Source organism: Poecilia reticulata, linkage group LG19 (genome assembly GCF_000633615.1).
Source record: "Poecilia reticulata strain Guanapo linkage group LG19, Guppy_female_1.0+MT, whole genome shotgun sequence".
Taxonomy (NCBI): Eukaryota; Metazoa; Chordata; class Actinopteri; order Cyprinodontiformes; family Poeciliidae; genus Poecilia; species Poecilia reticulata.
The window spans coordinates 12455631-12478036 of NC_024349.1; the positions used below are offsets into that span (position 1 = coordinate 12455631).

At 39.3% G+C, this 22406-nt stretch overlaps 1 protein-coding gene and 1 long non-coding RNA gene across 11 annotated transcripts in view; one reads left to right on the forward strand and one right to left on the reverse strand.

Annotated features, from left to right (window-relative positions):
- Positions 1-9739: 9739 nt before the first annotated feature.
- Positions 9740-22406, reverse strand: part of nrxn1a (neurexin 1a) — an 85512-nt gene continuing 72845 nt past the window's right edge. For all 10 annotated transcript variants that reach the window (XM_008437091.2, XM_008437090.2, XM_008437087.2 and 7 more), the window contains 3 exons: positions 22070-22377; positions 13741-13816; positions 9740-11363 (listed from right to left, as the gene is read on the reverse strand). In XM_008437091.2, the coding sequence (XP_008435313.1) occupies positions 11062-11363; positions 13741-13816; positions 22070-22377 (686 nt within the window). In that variant the 3' untranslated portion in view covers positions 9740-11061. The remainder of the gene's footprint in view (positions 11364-13740; positions 13817-22069; positions 22378-22406) is intronic.
- Positions 11292-15045, forward strand: LOC103481552 (uncharacterized). Its single transcript, XR_536322.1, has 2 exons — positions 11292-11380; positions 14953-15045. It is a non-coding gene; the product is annotated as an uncharacterized LOC103481552 (long non-coding RNA).

Sequence of the window (22406 nt, forward strand, 5' to 3'; positions counted from 1 at the left end):
TATTATTAATCTGCTTGATCAATTAAAACCAATCTCTACTGGCTGACTGGAAAAAGATCCACTTCTTAGTTGCAAAAGAAAAGGAGAAAGTCTGTGTTCAAAGTAAAAAAGATAACATCTAGTTTCCTGTTCTGCTTTTTTTCTTCAATACGCACAGCTTTGGTGTGCATTACCGCCACCTACTGGTATGGTGATGGTACTACATTGCATAATATTTTTTAATATTTTTGCTCCCTAAGTGAATCTTTATGCTAAGCTTTTGCTTCATTTCTTTAAGCTTTCTTATTCATGTCCAGTTTGATCTCTTCGTAGCCGTTTAAACCTGCTTCTCTCAGCCATTTCYCTCSGATCAGCTCTTCTGGTTTTCTTCGTCTCTTCCACTTCTTCTGGACTTTCCAGCAGACTCTCCACGTTTTGGTCCTCTACAATCCAAAATATGACAATTTTGGTGTTTTGCAAAATGTTGCAGTTTATTTAATTTACTCAAAACATGGCACATGGTAATTAATTCTTACCTGGATTTGTTGAACAGTATGAATTGTGGCATCACTGTAGCACAACTGCAGAATTTAAAATGGCCATCTATAGTGATTTAAAAAAAATTAAAACATGTCTCAGATTTATAGTTTACTCTTGTCTTTTTATTGTTGCTGTGAAATTAAGCATAACTAGTAAATTTAGAGTAAAATCTAAACTGGAATTCAAGGTGGCTATGTTGAAATCTGCAACATGGCAGCAATTTTWAAAAATGTGTAATCAACTTTCTTGCACACACTGAAGAAATCTTTTTAGACACACATTTTTCAACTACACAACAGGAATTATGAGTGAAAATACTTTGCATCCATTCTTAAATCCAATATGGTGGCAGTAATATTTTTGAAGTTCCATTTKTTTTCTTATGACCTGCAGTAATCAATTTGTTTGCATACATGCAGTAAGCATAAAAGTTTCCTTTTTTTGTTTTAGATTATATCTTTTTGTCTCTTAAATCTGTGAAAATGAAGAGAATTAAATCATTTCCCTCTTCTCTTCATGCTAAATCTCATATTTGTTGCAAGTGATTTTCAAAACTTGACAATGGACCTTTTATTCTTTCCCGATGGGCTCCTCAGATGCTTGCAAGGACTCCCTGCATTCACAAGCCAACAACATCTCAAGCACACTCGCGTGRCAGTAATTTATTGACGTTTGCTACTCTTACATCTTCAGCTGCTTCCGTCCATTCTAGTTGCTAACAATATGCAGCTATAAACCTGTGTGTGCGTGCTGTGCTGTAAGAACTCTGAAAGAAAATAGATCTTTATGATTTATTCCTCAGCACAGAGGGAAAAATTCAGCCTTGAGCTCCTGACATGAACACGCACACACACACACACACACACACACACACACAAACTCATACAGATAAGCACAGATAGACACAGATCCCTTCTCCCACAGTTCTTCACACACAAAAAAAGAAGCAGAAACAGTGTAGCTGCAGAAAGGAGAGCAAATGAAAGATAAGATCTGTGGAATGTTCTTAAATAGGTATGCATGGTATTTTTTACATGTTTGCAGATTGATCTGTTGCTGATTGCCTCACACCTGCGCAGAGGAGGTTGATAAATGCCTTTGCTGCCCCCTCCTCAGAAATCCTGCTGAATGCATTAAAAGCAGACTATTTTCACGGATATATTTTGTCTATGAAACAGGTGTTTCAGGTTTCAGGGCTCTGCCTTCCGTTCACGTCTGAATGCGCCTCCGACTAGTCAAAATGTAAGATGCCTTCAGAGTGTTTGTGGTCCTATTGTATCTGCAGACTGACTCAAAACCCGAGGCAGAAAAACRGTGCTCWGCTGCAGAGGTTTGTCTGCATGTGAATATGTACAATTTATGTGCATCAACTCTGGGGGTTATAAACTGAAAACTTGTTTGGATGTTATATATCGCTTTGGCGTGAGGATGTGATAAATCAGGGCGGCTGACGTTGCGACTGAGTTAGATCCAGTCTAGCACAACCTGAACTCGCTGAATGAATCAAGCAGGACCTCTTCATCTACGCTTCATCATTCGTCATGGTGACGGCAAATGATACGCTGAAATTATATACTTSAAGACTGAATTACCGTGTAGGTTCTCTGGACTCGCAACTAAAAAAAACACTTCTATCTGTATCAACCACCTGTGCTGAACAGGGCAAACGGTGTCATTCTTGAATTAGAAAATAAGCCAAAGGACCACAAATGACCTCTGCGCCACTTTGAAGACCCTTGCCCCTAAATAAAACGCTGCACAATTAATTGCCTCCTAAAATCACCTGTTTAGTGAAGAATTGGACAAAGATTTCTGCTTCTAGATATGCAAAGTTGGAGGTGATGCACCTAAAAAAAAACTTGCATTTGCAATGAAAGGAGGATCAACAAAGTGTTCCACAGGCGGTTAAATAAATACAACAGAGATGGACGACTCAGATTCTTTCAGATTGCTGAAGAATGTTGAAAACAATGTTTTACTTTCCCTGTTCACAATTATGCCGTTCTGTGTTGGTCCCTCACGTCAAATCCCAGTGAATTACGCAGATTGTGTTTGTAACATGAGTGTGCGGGTGTGAATGCTTTTGCGGGGCACTGTGTTTAAGATGGACAGAGATTTAGGAAACAATAGAACCAGAAACAATCTAAAGGACATAACTTACATGTACCACATCATAGTTTGAAACTCTGGGTCCATTGAGTGAAAGCAAATGTTTAGCCAAAGATTTTCTGTAGTTATGGACATCAAATGAGGGGGGGGGATGAGAATAGAAAAACCTCAAAGTAAAAAAAATAAAATAAAAATTGAATGGAAACATGTCCCATCTACTCATTTAATCTGAAAATGAGAAACAATAAACGCTGCGAACCAAACTAATTATATGTCTTATYGTCTCTTTGACGTTTGAGTTATTTTAAGCAACCTGCAGCACACTTGTTTCTGATTCATCTTTTCTGTTTTCACACACACCCACATACGACACCAGAATGCCTTCTCACCGAGTATCAATATTTATGTTGAGAAGGTATACCTATTTTTGGTTGAAAAGTGCTAAGAACCTTATTTACATTTGAAAAACAGGCATCCTGTCGAGTGAAAAACACCCACAGCAGAGCTGAGGAGACGACGGAGCCTTGATCTGCTGGGAGCTCCTGACCCAGACTGAGCTGAAGGAAGAAACAGGACGTATCTTCACTGAAGGCAATGGAAGAAACTGCAGGAAGGTGAGATCTTTAAAGTCTAGAACATCTGTGTGGGTGTCAAAGATAGCTCAGAGTTGTTTTTAAATGCTGGCCTAATTCAGTGGTCAATTGTCTGGCACTTTTCTTGTGAATAATAAGTATAATTCACCATAAAGCATAGATGAATCTTTATTTTCTATGTTAATCCTTGTGGACAGGAGCTCCAGCTGCAGCACCTACAGTAGCAGGCTGATAACGGAAATAAAGACTTTTGCAAAAAAGCATGCTGACAGTGGCGTCCCCAAGAGGTGGCCAGAGGGGAGCCATGGCCACCCTGGAAAATTTCTGGACACCCCATTGGCATCCCGAGAGAAGACCCCTGACCTCTTTAATATACTGTATCAGCTCATACAAACCATACAGTCATCTTCTTCAATCAAGACATGAATATGAAGCTTAATAAATARATGGTAAATATAGCTATATATATGTAGATATAGAAAGATATACAAAAAAGAAAAAATATATATGGAAGTACTTAAAAAATGAAACGGAAAAAAAAAATTATTTATATTCTGACCCAGAATATAAATACGTTTTGATTCTATCCCTCTCTCCTTCCCCCATCCTTCTCTCTCTCTCTCCTCCATCCTTCTCTCTCTCTCTCTCTTTCTCTATATCTCTATGGGTAGCCAAATATGTAAAATAGATCAGTTCTGACAAGTACTTCACCTATTTAGATCAACAGGTCCAAAAAGACAACACGAGGACAATGCATCATAGAAATTGTTGTTAAATTTGTATATATTTTTTTTCCAGATTGGTGATTTACAAGGAAATTTTAGTTGACAAATGTAGATTGATTCTGCAGAGACTTTACTGGCAGTTACATCAACATTCTTAATTGTCAATTCAGACATATATATATATATATATTTTATTTTTTTTTTTAAACACAATGGGAACTATACCCTTGCATAATTGCTGGGCTGGCCACGAGAGTTTGTCCTTTTGTCCTTTTAGTCCATTTGACAGAGTTTGAAGACATACAGCAATATGCACAAGATATGTGATGCAGGAGAACACTGAGCATAAGCACATGTTGCTCGTGATCAGCCAACTGAGCCACCCAGCTCCGGATGGTACTCTAATAATTACACAGAATACTCCAAAGATGATATTCTCTTTTTCCTCATTTAAATTACCTCTTAAATTAAGTAGACACTGGTCTCTWAAAACACATCTGCCTCACACTTGCTAAATAATTGGTGTATTTGTGTTTTTTTTTCTTTGAATTTTGCAGGCTTTTGTTGTTGCTTACTGATTGAGTGCTGATTAGCACTGGAATTGTTTTGTATTCTCCYCAGAAAAATTGCCTGAATATCTCTTTATCTTGGTGCTGGCTGCCTGTTCTCAAGGATAGCGAGGCAGCAGATGGCTACAGCCGAACACAAACCTTTTGTCGAGGACAGACTGTTCAGCAGAAAGTTATGGAAAAACAAACCACGAAAGAACAAGCTAGAGAGAATTGGGAGGTGTTTATTGAAATAGCTGGTCCTTGTAGCTGCTCTCACCTGAGGATGCTCAGGAATCTTTCATCCAGCCAAAAAAAAAAAAAAAGTAACTCTGCAGAGACTCGCACCGTTTACTGCACTGACTCAGACTTCAAAGGCCTGCTTGGTGTGTGCATGGGAGTATTTATATGTCTGCGGTSCCAGAGCACGACTCTGCAAGAAATGGTGGCGCTTTCTGTATTTTGATGAGGCTGCAGGTGAAACAAAAAGGAGGGAAGATGTGCAGCTTCCATTATCCTCAGATTGTTTGAGAAATGCTTTTAAGTGTTGAATAAAACTGAAGCGACTGAACTGAAGCTAAACTGACACACACACAAAAAAACCTCTCTGCAGTGCCTTCTTAAATTATTCACACCTCTTGAACTGTACCACATTTTGTCAAAAACTTTAATATCTTTTTTCTGTGATGAAACCAGAAAAATAATAAAATCCACCACAACCGAGTCACTTARCTGAATCTGCATGTGTGTAACTTAATCTCAGAATAAATCTAGCCGTAAACGCCTCAGAGTTTTTTTTTTTGGAGATCATCAACTCGGTTGGGTTATGAAACAAGATCTCAAGCCATGAGCATCTCACTGAGCTTTGTTCAATCCATCATATGAAATTAAAACAGAGCAAATCTAGCAAGTTGTGGCCATCTACCAAAACCGACAGACCAGACACAGGGAGCATTTATCAGAGAAGCAGGCAAGACGCCCTGAGACGTCCACAGCTCAAGTGGAGAAATCTGTTGATAGAATAATTATTAGTTGTGCGCTCCATGAGTTTGGTCTTGTTTGGAGAGAGCCCTTTTAAATCTTATACTCGTCTTCCTTGCAGTTTGGGACACAGCATACATGTGGAAGAAGGTGAAACCAGTAATGTAACATGAAAAGGATGACCAGCAGCTCCTTTAGGTGAYGCAGGAAGTACATCAATCTGATGGGCTTTCTTATGAACAATCATTTCGGATTCCCTTTCCATCCACTTCATAATTATCAACAGTAAAATTATCAGCTAACATAAAAGTTTGTTGCTGTTAAGTAGAAAAAACAACAAAAAAACACCCCAAAATATAAGAGTTTATATACCTCTGCTAAACACTGTGGGTATAGTTGGCTCTTTTACTGTCAAAGCAAAATTTCTATTCTTCTTTTGTACAAGTTAAAAAGAGGTCTAAAATTACATTTGGTGTCCTATTTGATGCATTTTGCTATTTTAGTCAACAATAAAAAGATGTAAAATGAAATGAGGATATTTAATGTCTACTTTCTTAGTAAAGGTTATAAAAATGTATCACTGCTCTGGTATATTTGTTGACTAAATTTTAGGGGTGTGGTTCTCTCCCGCTGTCCAAAAACATGACTGCTAGGTTATTTGGTCTCTAAATTGTCCTCAGGTGTGAGTGTGTGTGTGCATAGTTGTTTGCCTTATGTTTTGCCCTGTAACAGGCTGGTGACATGTTGAGGCTTTTCCCTGCCTCTCAATTAATGACAGATTATATTTTATGCAAAACGCATAAGCTTATATGAAGTTTTTAAATATTTTTTCCATTTTTATTAATGTGTATAATATTAAAAATATTTAGTACATCTGTTTGAAACCATAATTGAAGCCATCTTCCATGGGACATGTCAAATAGACCCACCTATCAATTTATAATTTGCTTGAGTAAAATGCCTATTTTCATTTATTTATTGATAGGGCACCATAAATGGCACTATCCCAGGGGCTCTTCACTTTCTAAATCTGGCCCTGCCTGCAAAGATAATCAGATGGATGGACGAATGTGATTGGATTTGAGCTACAGTTGGTTTACCATAAATCAGGGTGTCCACGCATCCTTAGAAAGTCTTATGTTTCTAAAATTAAGACCTTAAAATGTCTTAAATTTATTTATAAAAATAACAAAATTGGTATTTAATATGTTAATCACATATACATTTTGTCTTGACAGAACTATCTAATATTGCATATTTTACGCTTTTTTTTTCTCTCGGGACTTTTCTGTCAGGCAAATTTTGGGTCGCACTCAGACCTCTTCATTGCGCATTAATGTCTATGCTCGAGACGACTGAGGCCATGGAGGCTACCGCTAGCTAGCTATTTTCTTTGCGTCTATTACTGGTAAGTGCAAATTTATCTAGATTGTATATTTCTGCTTAGAAATAAATAAATTCTATTCATAATGGGTTTTGAGTTCATGAAATGTACAAAACCCTGCAAATAAACGTATTTATATAAACATACTTAAAGRAGAATGTATTAATAAACAGTCAGGCTATAGGCCCAGTTTTAATTAAAGAACAAACATAAAAGGAGCATCCGTCTTCTTTTGCCTAAAGCTCCGCTTAGAAAACTTTATGCAAATTTGACAGCTCAGTTTTAATTTGACAGTTATCTGCCTTCATGGCTGACTGTAATGTTTCCTGATGACAGACTGAAGCGCTGACTGCAGGCAGACAGCAGCAAAAAAGAGAAAACCCAACACTTTTTTGACACACTCCAGGCTCACTTGGGTAATATTTTATTTACTCATTAATCTTCAAAMCTATTTTTTATAATAAATTTCCACTTTATGTTCATCAAAGAACCGTAACAATAAAAATAAAAGTAAATACTGTAGAAAAATTGTACATATAGAAAATAAACATGGTTAATGAACACCTAAATGTGGGATCCCATCGGTGGAGACGCCTCCCTTTGTTTCGAATGGCGACACAACATGGAGATAGAGAGGAAAGAAAGCCATAGACGTGGATGAAGGAGGAGAGATAGAGGGGGACGAAAATCAGGGAAAAGAGGGCAAAAAGGCCAGTTTAGGATGAATAAAATATGCAAACATGTTCTGTTAATTTTGACGATACACTGAAATCTCACACGCTTCAGTCAGTTTCATGTTCTTCCAAGCCCCCGGTCCGTATCACATGCATCCGCCTGGTTGGGTCACGTTTTCGGAAGAACTGGAAGGGGCTTTGCTTGAGTCATGGCACTGCTTGTGTCAATTCAGGAGCTGCAGAGGGTTTACACACTTCAAAAGTTTGTAAGGAAAACCCAACAGAACGGTTGTGTCTGGGCAGACGGAGCGTGGAGGTAAATTGAAAGAGAGAAAACTCAAGGTGTCGCGTAGCTGATGGCATCAAGAACTGGACTTCTCTATCTATTAGCAACATGTGGAAACATCTACTTTGTTCTCTTGGTCGTTCTTTTCCTCGGCTGGTTTTCGCTTTGAAAGGTGGTCGATTGGAGCAGGTGTAATGGGCGTGGCCAATAGGACGTCAAACTAGAAAATAGGGCATGGCCCACACACACGCGCACACACGCAAACTCTCATACACGCAGATATACATCCAGGTGTTGCATGGCAACCGCCTCTACCAGTTTAAACCAAATAAACATCTGTAGGGTTTGGACACACCATCACTCTACAGCACAGCTCAGAGACTCAGGCATGCAGCACAGTCCAGATGGTCACGTTTCATCAATAAAAGATTCAAACTGAGATTTAATTCAAATATTCAGGCCCCGGCTGCACTGCTCTGGAGATTTTCTTTATAAACAAATTTTTTTTTTTATCAGTTTAAACCAAGTAAACCTCTGTAGGGTTTGAGAAATTCAAATTAAAAAAGTTGGTATACCGTACTTGCATCAGCAGGTGTTGAGTGTCGACATTAATTACGTAAAAGGAAAGAAGATTATGAGCAAAGTTAGGCTAAACATTAAGGCTGGGCGATAGGACTTAAAGTTTTATCACAACATTTTGTGGCGCTATTGCAATACTTGAACAACATTTCCATTTGTAAAATGTTGCTTTAGGAAACCAATCACAAAAAGATGTGATTTGTCTCACTAAACTGCTCACAGTAACTGCATTTAATCATATTTTCCAATTTATTCATATTTATTGATATTCTCATTGAACAAAGAACTAACAATCCTGACAATATAGACAGTTTTGGKTTTTTTTATACAACCTTAATTGGAATTTATCACAACGATAAATCAAAATTCTTATTATGATAAGACATTTTAACATGATAGATGACAAGACGATAAAATCCCACCCCTACTAAACATTCTAACAATTCATGAAGAAATGACAGTTTAGTATGAATTCATGGCAGATGGGAGAGAAGGACGCCTGCCTGGTGAGGTGTTTCGGGCACGTCCCACCGGGAGGAGGCCTCGGGGAAGACCCAGGACATGCTGGAGGGATTATGTCTCTCAGCTGGCCTGGGAACGCCTTGGGGTTCCCCTGGAGGAGCTGGATGAAGTGGCTGGGGAGAGGGAAGTCTGGGCCTCCCTTCTGAAGCTGCTGCCCCCGCGACCCGACCCCGGATAAAAGTGGAAGAAAATGGATGGATGGGAGAGAAGGAATGAAGTAGAACACAAAGAAAAGAGATGAATACGAGGAAAAGAAGGAAGGACATGACCAAGAAAAACTATAAAGGACAGGAAGTAAGAAAAGTCACAAGTGAAAGAGGAAGAAAGAAAAAGGATGATGGACAAGAAGAACTAGTGGGAAAAAAAGGAAGGTAGGAAGAAGGAATAACAGATGCAGGAGAGGAAAGAAGGATATGAGGGGAAAAAAGGAAATAAAGAGAGAAGAAAGAAGAAACAATTGTAACAAAAGAAAGGAAAGACAAAATGCAAAGAATAGAAAGGACAAAAACAGAGCAGCAACAGTTATGGAAGAAAGGAGGCTTAGAATGGAAAGACAACAAGAAAGTTGAATGTAAGGAGACATTTAGCAAACTGTCTAAAAGTTTTTTCTGACTTTCTTCCTGGGAAATAAAGCCAGAAGGATCAAATCTGTCCATACACTTCTTTATATACACCTGTCTTTCAGTTATTCAGCTGACGTTTAGAGTTAGTTGGAAACGCCACCATGACAAGGCGAGGCAGCCATTGGGATAAAAAACATTAAATAAATTTTAATCCTTTAATTTTCATCATTGTGCAAAACAGGCTTCTATTGCACTCTGTTTAATTTCTAATATGTAAGCAAATCTCCACTTTGGGAAACGGATTAAAAAATATTGTATTAAAACAAAAGAAGTTGCAAATTACTGAAGAACCATTTCGATTGTGATTAAAATCTCTGTCAGTGTGGGCGGGGCCTTAAATTATTGTTGAAAATCAAACTATTTGAAGCGAATGTTTGGGAATACTTGAAGCCGAGGTGGTGGAGTTTACGATGGCGGTGTATCTGGAGTTTCAACGCAGTATAAATCACACGGAGTAAGATAATTCACGTGCAATAAGATTCCCCCCCACACCTCCCTTCCCCAAAGTCTGTACTGTCCAAATGTTCCTTGATATTCGTCTTCATCGTTGTGATCAATTCACCGTCTTGTTGCCTTCAGAGTCAGTTATGAAGATCTTTGTGGGTCTTTAGCGCTGCAGGGAAATGTTTGTCCTTTTGTGTCAACTGTTTTATGTGGCGCCGTATGTACGCGAGTGGAGACACAGCGGCCACGCCCCACTGGTGTCTGTAGGTAGCATCTAAAGTCTCAAGTATCCTGTGCAGGAAAACATCTCTCTGTTTCCTCTGCTTCCTTTGTTGTGATTTATACAGGAGGCTGTAAAAAACATCAGCTCTGCAGCATAACAGCAGCTCACCCAGCTCTGCCTGTGCCTGTTTTTCTTGTAGTAATTCACCGTCTCTATGGCTACACATTGAGTTCCTGTCTTGTAGCTGCGGGGCTAAACTCTGAGCCACTGGTGTGCTTGTTCCCTTGCCGTCCGCTGTGCTTCATCGAGTCCTGTCTGCTAACAGGGAGGAAGGCCAAGAAGCTTGGAAGAGACACTTAGTGCTTTTACATCATCTTTGTTCGGGTGCACTGCCTCTCGCTCGGCCCGCCGTGTGCTTCACTTAAAGTCTGGTTTTCACCCCTCGCAGTCTGAACGGACTGTGGCAGACCAGGCTGGAGCCAAAATGGTGGTTGAACTGGTGCTTTCTAACTCATTTGGAATGGTGTTAATGCTCATAAAACAAGCCCCTGTCAGAGGCTCTGCTCATTGGTAAATACTGTACAGTGAGGGCCCGGGCCCCCAGGTCCGTCTGTGAGTGTATGTTTGTGCTTAAATGTGTGCGTGTGGACTTGCCTGTGTGTGTTTGTGCTTGACAGAATGTGTGCAGGTGTGATTATTGGAGAGTAAACATTAAAATCATCATGTCTGTGCCCGTGTATGACTTTCTTTTTTTTTCTTGGAGAATATATCTATTTATGTACATATATTGTTATATATAAAGATGTACGCATATTTATTTGTTTCTGGGGGGACGGGGAGGCATGTCCGCCTCAGACGTAATACTCCTTGTCTTTGTTCTTCTTGTTCTTGGAGATCTTGGCGATGCCCAGCGGTTTGTCCTTGGCGCTGCCGTTGGGCTGCGTGGCTGAGTTGCTGATGTAGTTGCGGCTCTCGTCCACGTGATAGGAGCCTTCGTCGCGGTTGCGGTACTTGTACATGGCATAGAGGAGGATGAGGATGCAGAGGGCGGCGGCCGCCACGATGCCCACCACCATGCCGGTGGTGCTGCTGCTCTCCCGCACCACCTCGGACGGACCAGGGAACACCTTCACATCTGGCGGCGGAGGGCGGGCTGTAGGCAAAGGAGAGGTGAGAAAAACGATGTGATTTTTTTTTCCAGATTGCTTTATGCATTATTAATTTGAATTACATGCAAAGGCAGTGGGTGGGGAGCAAGAAGACATAATGCATCATCTTGATGAATTATTTGATAAGGATTTTGCATAATGGCAGCCTGTCAAGTGTAAACTGGAGCTTAGAGCCAAAGTTGTTTACATATCGTCTGATTGAAGATTACATGACGTAAAGGAGGTCCAGAACAAATAAATTATAGTTCTTGCACTTTATGACATGCATTTCGGGGGTGCAACTAATGATTGCTTTTGTTATTGATTATTCTAATAATTAATTATTAATCAGATAAAAAAAAGCTAATTCTACAGATTTTTAATTTATCCACCAAAGCTGTTTTATACATCATAAATACATTTAAAGATGGAAATAAACAAATAATTAAATTCCTATTAAAAAAAAACCCTAAAATACAAAAACAGCATTCCGATACAAATAACCAGCATTTGATTGTTTGCATCAAAGGATGCACCTGAAGCTAAGAAATTATTTCTAACATCAACATTAATTGCTCAGCCATTTCTGCTCGACTTAACATCAATAAAATGTAGGACTGATCTGGTGATTATCTTTGGGATTAACTGATTAATAATTGGTTCAGTATGAGATTTTCTTTACAGAATTTAAAGGGTGAAGCTAAGACTGCACCACTTGAGTTCTGGATATAACATATTTACAGACAAAGACCAAACTATTTTTTTTGAGTCTGTATACTCCAGTTAACAATTAATCGATTACTAAATTAGTTGACAATTATTTCAATAATTGATTAATCACGATTTATCTGATTAATTATTTCAGTCCAAATGCAGTGCCTTGCAAAGATATTTAGCCACAAACTTCAATGTTCTGCATATTTTGGAGGTTTCCCTGCTCCAAAACAGCTGATTCAAATGATTGCATCACCTCCTTACCAATTATTTAAGTCAACCATTTATTTAGTCAGGTGTGCACTTAACTTCCCATAAATTAATTTATCTGGATACATTCTAAAACGCTAAATTTACTGTTTTGTAAATTTTCAGTTGTGACGGAGTGTTAGAAATACTCAACAACTATAAATTTGACACCATAAGTGAAAGGTGTCCTGCATTGTCCCTCCACGATCTGCACCGTTAGTTCATTTGTGCATGTGCTAAAATAAATCTGATTTAAAGAGAATTACAACAAATATAGATAAAATTGTTTATTTGGATTTTGCTAAACTGCTTTGACTATTTTCCGAAAAAAATAACCAGGTTATTTGCCTGTGTACAATAGCCAAGCATGATGGAGTAATAAAAATAGAGTAATAAAGTAGTATCCTATCAGCTTATGGGATATAGTGCTGTACTTTCCAAAAACACAATCAATAAATCTCATAAAAACGTGTGTACAGGTCCATCAGAGTATGCATTACAGTCCAATACATAGATTTCTACTTAAGTATCATCTTCAATCTAAATTATGACAATCATTCATTAAGGGATTTGCAACATTTTCTAGGAAAATATGTTATTTTATAGCTAGTAAGATTTAGTTAGATCTTCATTTTTACAATAATCCAGAACTATTTATTGTAGCGCATGTGCAAATGAGCTAACTGTACAGATTGTGCTTCTGGGACAATGTCATGCAGTGATGTGCAAATCATCATTGACACATGATGGGTATCAATATGGTCGAATTTAGCTCTTTAGCATTAGCTTCTGCTAAATACCATGTTGGTATAGCATTTTAGCATTACCTTCTGGTAAATACAATGTTGGTGTTGTACTTTAGCATTAGCTACCAGGTGATACCATGGTTTTATGTTACTTTAGCATTAGCTTTTGCTAAATATAATGTTGGTGAAGCATTTTAGCATTAACTTCCACTAAATACTGTGTATAGTGTATAGTATAGTGCCTTTGCTTTAGTGGAACCAATGCCAATAGTGATTTATGGTTTGTGTAACAAATTTTTTATAGATTGCTGCTCACCATTGAATCCCATACCTTTCTAATTCACAAATAAGAACTACTTTGTGTTGGTCTATTACATAAGATCACTGCTGTACTTTTTTCTATTCTATTCTTTTTTTATATGTGATGAAGAAAAATATACATTTCCCAAGAATAAGGAGTGAATAACAAAAGAGTAGGAGAAGGTAACGGGAGCAAGCAAAAGCAGAGATAGGCACAAAGATAAAAAGTGGTGCCAGGAGGCAGAAACCAAAGTGGAAATGAAAAATTCATAGCGGAGAGTGACCAAGGGGAAGAAAACGACAACTGAGCGACATATAAAAAACAAGCAGAGAAATCAATGTGACACATGTATTTTTTTAGCACTTGTCTCACCTGAGCTGTCACAGGGGTCAATGTCTTCATCGTCGCTCGGACACTCGGCCGACGCGACCAGCAGGTCGTCTACCGTCTGTGGAGAGAAAACATGGAGATTTAAAAAAATAAATATAAGAGACAGAGTACAGAGACAGTCTGTGCTCTGCATCCGTTATGTTTATTTTCAACACCTTTGAGCTCACAGAAAGCACATCCATCGACCACACTTTTGCCAACGCTTTGGCCTGTAAGCCAGCCAACATCAAGAGGAGAAGAAGAAAAGAAGCAGGGAGGAGCACAGGGTGGGGGGACGACTATGAATCCTGTTTAACCCACAAGGGAACCACTCGTTATCTCCTGCTCTGTCAGCCCTCCCCCTTTTATTTCCTCCAGCCAGCCTTTTTATTTCTCCACTTCCTGTGTACAGCCTCCTCCCCCCGCCTCTCTTCATCTCATATTGGGAGTTAAATGCGGCATAAGCAGCAAAACATTAAACAAGCTCTTCCTCTTTGTACTTCTTTTTCCCCAGCACCTGTCTGTAGCTTAAAAGTGAATACCTCAACAACAGATCCTTTCTCTGTCTGTGGAAAAAAAGGCACCCTTTTTCCCTCTCCATCCCTGCTCCGCCTGTTGCCATGGCAACTCTAAGTTCAGGCTGTTAAAAATGATGGGGAATATAAAAAAGAAAAAAAAAGGGAGTGTGCACCCTCAATGGGGACCTGTGCATTGATTTGCTGTTCCTGCCTGAGTGTGGAGCGGACAGAAGAGAGAGAGAGAGAGAGAGAGTTGGTTAAAGATAGATGGTGTGATGAAGAGGTTTTCTTTTTATGTTTTAGAGCAAGCAGTTCTGGAGGAAAAAAATAGGGAAAAAAAAAGGAGATGAGGGCTTTGATAAAAGCGAGTTGTCTTTCTTTAACGCTAATGCGCCCCGCATATTCATGGGCTACTGTTAAACATCGCCTGCCTGTGGACGCCTTGGCATGAGAGATTTTTAAACGTCTGTGCGTGCATTTTAACCATGCCGGGCGCTCGGTGCCGGCTCTAAATTAAAATTGGATTGTGATGCATTGCAGTGGATGTTAGTAACCCAGTGAGAGCAGCAAAGCTTGAGAGGAAGATTACATCCAAACTGGAGGAGAACTGGAGTCTAATCAAAGCACTAATTGGTCCATGATGTCTTGGAGTAACAAACCCACTAAAAATGTCTTTCTCATCAACTTGTCTTTGTAGGAACATGGGCTGTATCAGCAGAAGACAAGATTTTATTACTTTATCGTCTAATAAAGTCTGCCCAGGCCTTGTAAGGTACGACGGTGGTCCAAACAAGTCTTCTGTGGTTTATGTTGGCCTGAAACATGCATTAGGTCATTGATGCTTGGCTTTGTCTCTTCCCTTCACTGGGTTTCCAATCAGTTCTGCCCACTGGGCTGTCAAACGCAGCTGGGGTGAGATTAGCCGCTGGCATCCATCCAGTCAATAAAACCTCTGTGCCTTTGCCAGGACGCGACCAGCACATGAACTGCATCACCCATGACATCTGCCACCGATCAATGCCCAGCAGATCGTGCTCAATCATTGATCCGAAGAAACCAACGCGCCCTGCAGAATCAGAATCGAACAAGTAAAATTTTACAAGGTCCCTCCTCGAATTTGTGACATCACAAAATCAGCTGACCGCCCTGTTCAAATGGGAAGGTGTCATTTGGGTGTATCGATCCACCTCTTGCGCGGGACACAGTGAACAAAATCAATTTACACCCTACTGCCGACTCGCAAAAGCTACCAAATGCTCTGTCTCTCACCAACTTTTTAAAGTCTAACAACAGAACATGCTGACATACAGACAAATAAATGTTAACGTAAGAAATGCAGAGTAATAAACAGACAGAAAGCATGCTTAAAGAGTAAAGTCTCTACCTGAGCAGCTGAGCAGTGCCAGCGGCCGTCCAAGCCTCCCTGACTGCCTAGTTCACACATAATAACTGCTCTAAGTCCTCACACACACCTGCAGAAGATTCAACAGCTTGTCTGCTACTTTCACACACACGCACACACACACACACTTCCTATATCAGCCAAGCATGCTCTACTGGTCTGTTTCTATTTAGACTCGTCTACACAGGCATACAGCAAACCAGGATGAAGTTGGAGGACTGATGAAGAGATCCTGACGAGAGAGAGGAGAGGAGCTAGCTCCACTACTGCAGATGGTGAGATAGACTCATACAACGCCTGCATTAACAGCCTATCACTGGAGCTCAACCACAGACTGGGAGGGAGGGGGGTACAGGACACGAAGAGGAGGAGGAGGGGGTAGTGAGTAAATATGGAAAGATATGGAGGATGGGAGAGAGAGAGGGAAAGTGAGAAGGAAAAAAAAAGTGAACAGGGAGATTTACAAGATGAACAGCGGGCGGACGAAAAGATGGAGACAAAGATGTGAAGATAGTGAAGAAGAAAAAGAAAGAGAGGGAGGGAGAGTGTGGATGTACAGCAGATATTCAAAGAGCTCGTGGACATGTCAGCTGATTTCTCTTAGCCAATCGGGCTGCCCCTCTGAGCCCCAGGTTTCATCTGTCAATCTTTGCATTGAACACAAGAGCTCACGTACGCAGGAGCCGAAGCTTTTGCATCCACAGACAGTGAGCATCAAACCCAAACCGGGGTCTGTGACTCAGAGCGCGCCTCTAGCATAAACACTCACACAATCTCTTCGCTGGTTCTCAGCTGTCATGCATTATTAATCCCTTCCACTTTTTCAGCACACACAAAAATCAACTCACTGTGGACTTCAGGAGACGCTGCTGAAAACATTCTTTCTGCACAAAGCAGAAAGCAGAGAAACCCACTGGCGATGCGAGCAGACGCACTTCCACACATACGCAAACCAAAGCGTAAATTGCTCAATTATTTGTAGTTGTAACGCCTTTAATAAGACATCTCCCATTGCCCCACCTGTGATGCAATATGCTGCAATACAGGCCTATTGTTCTACATCCACCTGAGTGTTTGTGTGTTCGCGATCTGTTTTTATCTACACTTTTTGTGTGTGGTGGTTAAGGCCAGGTTAGTTGCCTGGCAACACAAGGCAACCTCAATAGGGAGGCTGTAGACTCTTCTCAAACAAGACAGAAGCTGTGTTCACACTATCCACTTGGACATTATATGGTCAGAGTTTTTTTAGTGGGGTTCAAAATTCAAACTGCTTTTTTTTCTTGTACTAAGTAGAGGGCTATAAACTCAATAATGAAAGGATTTTACATCAGTAGGACTGCAACTAACGATTAATTTAGTAGTTAATTATTCTGATGGTTAATTGGCTGAAAAAAAGTGACATTTTTCATTTAATCACTTTACCATATTCTATATACTATAAAAAATATGAAAGAAATGCAAAACAACAATTCATTTTCTAAGTAAAATAGGTATTTCATGTCCTAAAATGCGATGACGGCATTCCTTTAGCGTATGCTTAAGCAAATGTAGCAAAGAATGCATGTGCAGCTAAATAAATACTTAAATGAGGCCTTTGCTTCAGTTAACATCAGTACAGTGTACACTGAACCCCCCCCCCCCCCCAAAAAAAAAAAACAGTTTATAATTTATGGTAAAATACCGGCAGTATAAATGTGGTACAATTCTGGGTAAATACGGATTTTACTGCATTTAAATGGTAACATTCTGGTGACTACAACTGAAGGTATTCTACCGTAAATTGGAATTAAATTTTTTTCTTTCCAGTGCAGGGCTAACCTCTTTGAATGACCTAATTACTAATTGGATAGTAAATGGTACTTAATGGGGTAATTTTACTGAATTTGTTTGAATATGCATGCTTTCATTTATATTTAACTTGCTGCTGGTACACCTGACTTTCTCCACTGTGGGACAATAAGAGGTATTTCTGTTCTTTTGTAATGATGATACCCAGAACCAATAATTTGATTTTGAATTGTCTGCTTGTTCTTTACGTCTGTTAACAATTTCTACCATTTAAAGTTTAACCTGTAATTTTATATTTGCTAGAAAGTTTTCTGAAAATTTACCAGGTGGTAAAAATAAATAGAAACAGGTCAGAGTACACTGTGGGCTGAGTGTGCGACTTTCTCCAGCTTAATTCTCTCTTTAATTTTCAACTTGGTAATAATCTAATTTTTATCTTTATTAGGAGCAGCAGAAGAGAAGTAAAAGTTGTAATAAGCTTTGGCATCATTGTTCTGATTATGTCATTCTGATACTGACCATGTCAAACTGACCTGACCATGACATAACATTAAGATAATCCAAGTTTTGATTACTGATTCAGAAGCGTCCATGTCCGCATAGCGGTGCATCTAATAACTTTTGATTTTATCCCGTCTGCCTAATGTTGCCCACTAAATATGTGTTTTTGGATAGTTTTTGTTGGTGTTAGTGAAATATTTTAGAGCACATAATTCTTTATTCGCAATCCTTTGAATGTTGTGGTTGTTTCTGTTTCCTAGCAAACCTTTTCCTGCCACAGTTTTTCTTTCCACTCAACTTTCTAGTAATATGTTTGGATACACTACTTTGTGAACAGTGAATAACTTTTTGTGGTTTGCTTTTCTTGAGAAGGTAAAGGCAGCAGTCCTTCCCGTGATTAATGATTCTTATTAGCGTTATGAAATATGCTAATTTTGTGTAAAACTCAGCGAACGAGCATTTCACTCTGAAAATAACTACTACAAACAGAATTTAAGAGTTGACATGAGTGACTTGACTCGTATAAGCGCAAAAGCTCTCTTCAGTATATTGAGCTTATAGTAGGTCTGACCTAGTTCACATCAGGTGATTTTGATTCCACCATAAAACGCTGCATGTCAGATTTAACCTTGACATCAGGACTTCACAAAGCTAAAGCCGTTCATCTAACACACACACGCACGCACACACATACGCAGGGAGACACTGAGAGGTGAGGTGTGAAAAGAAGCCCCTGTGACAGCGGTGTCACTCTGCAGCCGTATCCATCCAGCTCACGTAATCCATTATTGATGCCTGAGGCTTAGCTCACAGCTATCAGTGCTCCATTATTTACGTCTGAAACAGCTGGTGGTTTATACACAGAGGAACAACTCTCTGTGGGAGTCTGGATGCRAGAGAAAGAGAGAAAGTAAGCTGCAGGTAGTGGGGCCCACTATTTCCATGGCAACTGGTATCATGTAGGATTTTTTTCCGATGCAGCTGTTTTATAACTCAGAAGAAGAACTGCAGCAGACACAGACGCCCACTAAGAGCTTGACAACGTTTCGATTGTAGTGATCTGAACAATAGAGCGAAAAAAGTCTGAGGTGAAGCTGTTGAGTTTGTCTCCTTATTTTAACACCAACTATCCTGCTCTAGTCACAATAATTATGTATCAATAACTATTATGTCCTTCTGTTGTCTCAGTCTTACTGAATTACTGAACACATATTTTGTAAAAGCTATTCCATTCTCCATTAGCAAAAACATTTATTGCCCCGTAAGTCAGCAGAGGGACCAATTAGCCGAGAATTTACCGTCTAATCCATTTAGGTGAATGTGTTGCTGCGGAGAAATGCAGGGAGCCACTGTACACAAAATACTTTTCTTCTCACAGACCTTGAAGTCTGTTCAGACAGGATTACAGAATAAAGATGAGGAAAAAATTATACATCACTTTATGCAACAGCACCAACAAGAAACAAAAACGTATCTTGTGGTTATGTTATCCCTTTTTTATCATAATATGTAGAAATATTTATTATTTTTGACATATTTTCAGTGTTGAATTTTCCAAAGTTTTGCTGAATGTAATGACAGCTTGAAGAGGGAATGATTGTGAGGTGCTTGGATGCAGCTCACATTGTGGTTACATGAAACAACCACAGTGTAGGATTGTATAATGATGATAATATATTTTCTGCAGCATAAAATGTCCAAATTGATTTTTGCAGTCCATCTTTCTTAAGCTCGATAATCTGATTCCTGATTACTTCAGTCCACTCTTAAAAATTCCTCCTCGCAATTACAATTTTGTAAAAAAAAAAAAAGAAGCTGCTTCTAGAATTACACCACTTGTGTTAGCAGAATGTTGGAGTAATTCTGCTGATTTGTTCTTCTTGATTTGTTCATAATATTTTGGGGTTGAGTCATTGCATGTTTGGACTTTATGAATGCTGGAAGGATTTGTTTTCTCTTATTTTTTGTATTTTTTACACAGTTGTTATGATGCATATGCTTGGCAACATGGCAGGATTTCCCCTAATGAAGTCCACCAGTGGTCCACCGTGTTTTTATTTAAAAAATGTTTACATTTTACAGGAAATTTGACTAAGTGATGATGCCTTATTAGAAGGCATTATTGACCATACTTAAAAACAAACTACTGAGTCTGAAAAAAGTTAAAAAATTAAAACAATTCTCCAGAGATCTAAAGGAGAGCAGCAAAAGCAAACGAGGTGGATTAGCAGTGCAGGTCAATAACTGATGGTGTCATCCAGGACTTGCTACTATGGAATATCGACTCCGTTAGTCAGAAATTGAGTTGTTGGCATGTTAGCATGAGGCTGTCATACATCAATAGTTTTTGGTCAGAGGTCTCTTCAGATTTATTGCAAGATGGACTGCTACTGCAGATCTTTCCTACCAACACTCGTATTGAATTTTTAAATTGAATACGAAGTGAATTTTAAGCTTGTAGACTATTTTCTCACACCTTTGACAACTTTAAAACACATAAGCAATATTTCTGTTTAGAGACTAAAAATATCAACTTAAGATAATTTGGACTAAAATGCTTGAAACAAACAGTTTGAACGGAACTTAATTTGTAGTCGCCATCATCATTCATTGTTATTTTTCATCCATAATGTGTAATGTCTCAGTCTGTACTTCGTATTTAACATGAGTAATGCATTTGGGGGGACGCTTTAGTTTGCCTCAGTGCATGAAACATATGACACACGAATAAACTCCCTTTAACACTACAAGAGTAAAAAAAAACAAAAAAAAAACAGTCCCATTCCCCTTGACACATCTTGATATTTTGCTGGTCTTGATAAATGGGCTGTGTGCATACTAATCCTCTTACAGCACTCATAATGAATCTTATCAAAGCAAATTATGATTTTAATTACCTTTTGTCATACTAAAGGATGATGGCAGGGTACTGATAAGACTCGTGTGCTGAGGAAGTCTGAAGAATTACATCTGAACAAGAGATATGACCACCGAGTCGCCCCAAGATTGGGTAAGACCCAAAGCAGAATTTGATTAGGGTCTCCACTTCCAGTTAAACGTGTCACCCAGCACAAATAATTGGAGAACAATAACTGTTGGCTAATATATTCCAAGTGTTATGAACTCGCATTTTACATGCTAATGTAATATTTAGCCAGTTAGACACAGACTCACGACAACAGATGCTCACACCAAATGACACTGCCTAAAATGGTAAAGATCATGGAAGTACAAATGGGAAAGAGGAAAGAAGAAAATATTGCAACATCATCGCAAAATTTACCAACATTGCCATTGCAAGATATCCCTAGGAATGAAAAGGAAAGAAGGAAGAGTAAAATGAAGGAAAATAAAGAAAGGAAGGAGGAGATGTAGGACACAGATAAAAGGGACGGAAGTAGGATACGAGACGAAGGAAGGACCCAAGGAGAGGAAGGAAAGACATGAAGAGGAAATAAAAGAAAGGAAAGGTAAAAGGAGTGAAAGAAGAATGTATAGGAAATAAGAATGGACGGTGGAAAAAGGACAACATTTAGACAATGAGATGGGGAATACAGTCTGGAAATTAAAATACTTATTTGTAGAACTGGGGAATAAATCAATTTTATTGGTTTCACATTTTCTGGTTTTGAAGATTATATTTTTGGAAAAATTTGGATTTCTTTTCACCAATGCACTTCTTAAGTTTTCATAGTTCAAAGTGATGTCAACCCACCCAAGAACTGCTGTTAATGGAAACTAACTGATAATGTCACCAAAATGCCATCAATTTAGTCAGAAGATCAAATTTCTCTAAATCAAATTGGAATAAAAACCTGACCCGATTTGAGAAAAATGGATGCCATTTCTGGATTCAGCTGTGCAAAAGTCCTAATTCAATTGAAAAAACAAAGACAATTTCCAAAAACATTTTTTTGTAACCCAGTGTTATTGATATCAACTGATATGAAACCCTTTTATTGTGATATATTTTTCAGCCATATCGTCCAGCCCTACTTTTAAATTAACATGCTTTGCACTTTTCCACTTGGAAATAAACAAAATCAGTTTCCACACTTTTCCTGACTGTGTACGAACATCAGACGTTGACGGACATAAACCAAAACTGGGACTTTGTGCTGACCTCTGTCACGACTTGCTTCTTATTCGTCGCCGTGGTGGTTGTGATGTCACTGATGGAGGGGGCGGAGTCTGACCGGTTGCCACCGGCTGCGGCACTGGACTGCGGCGTGATGGAGGAGGACGGCATGTCGCCGACCAGCCGCGCGCTGCCCTCCACTCTGATGTGCGGGTGGCCCTCGGCGGCCATGTTGAGGATGCGGAGGCCGTTGTAATAAAGACCGGACAACTGGCCCTGGAACATGGCAGAACCTCGCTCGCCTCCGCCGACACGAACCGTCGTCTGGCTGTTGAAGATGGTCAGCTGGCGACCTGCACGAACACAGCCAACCGCATCCAAC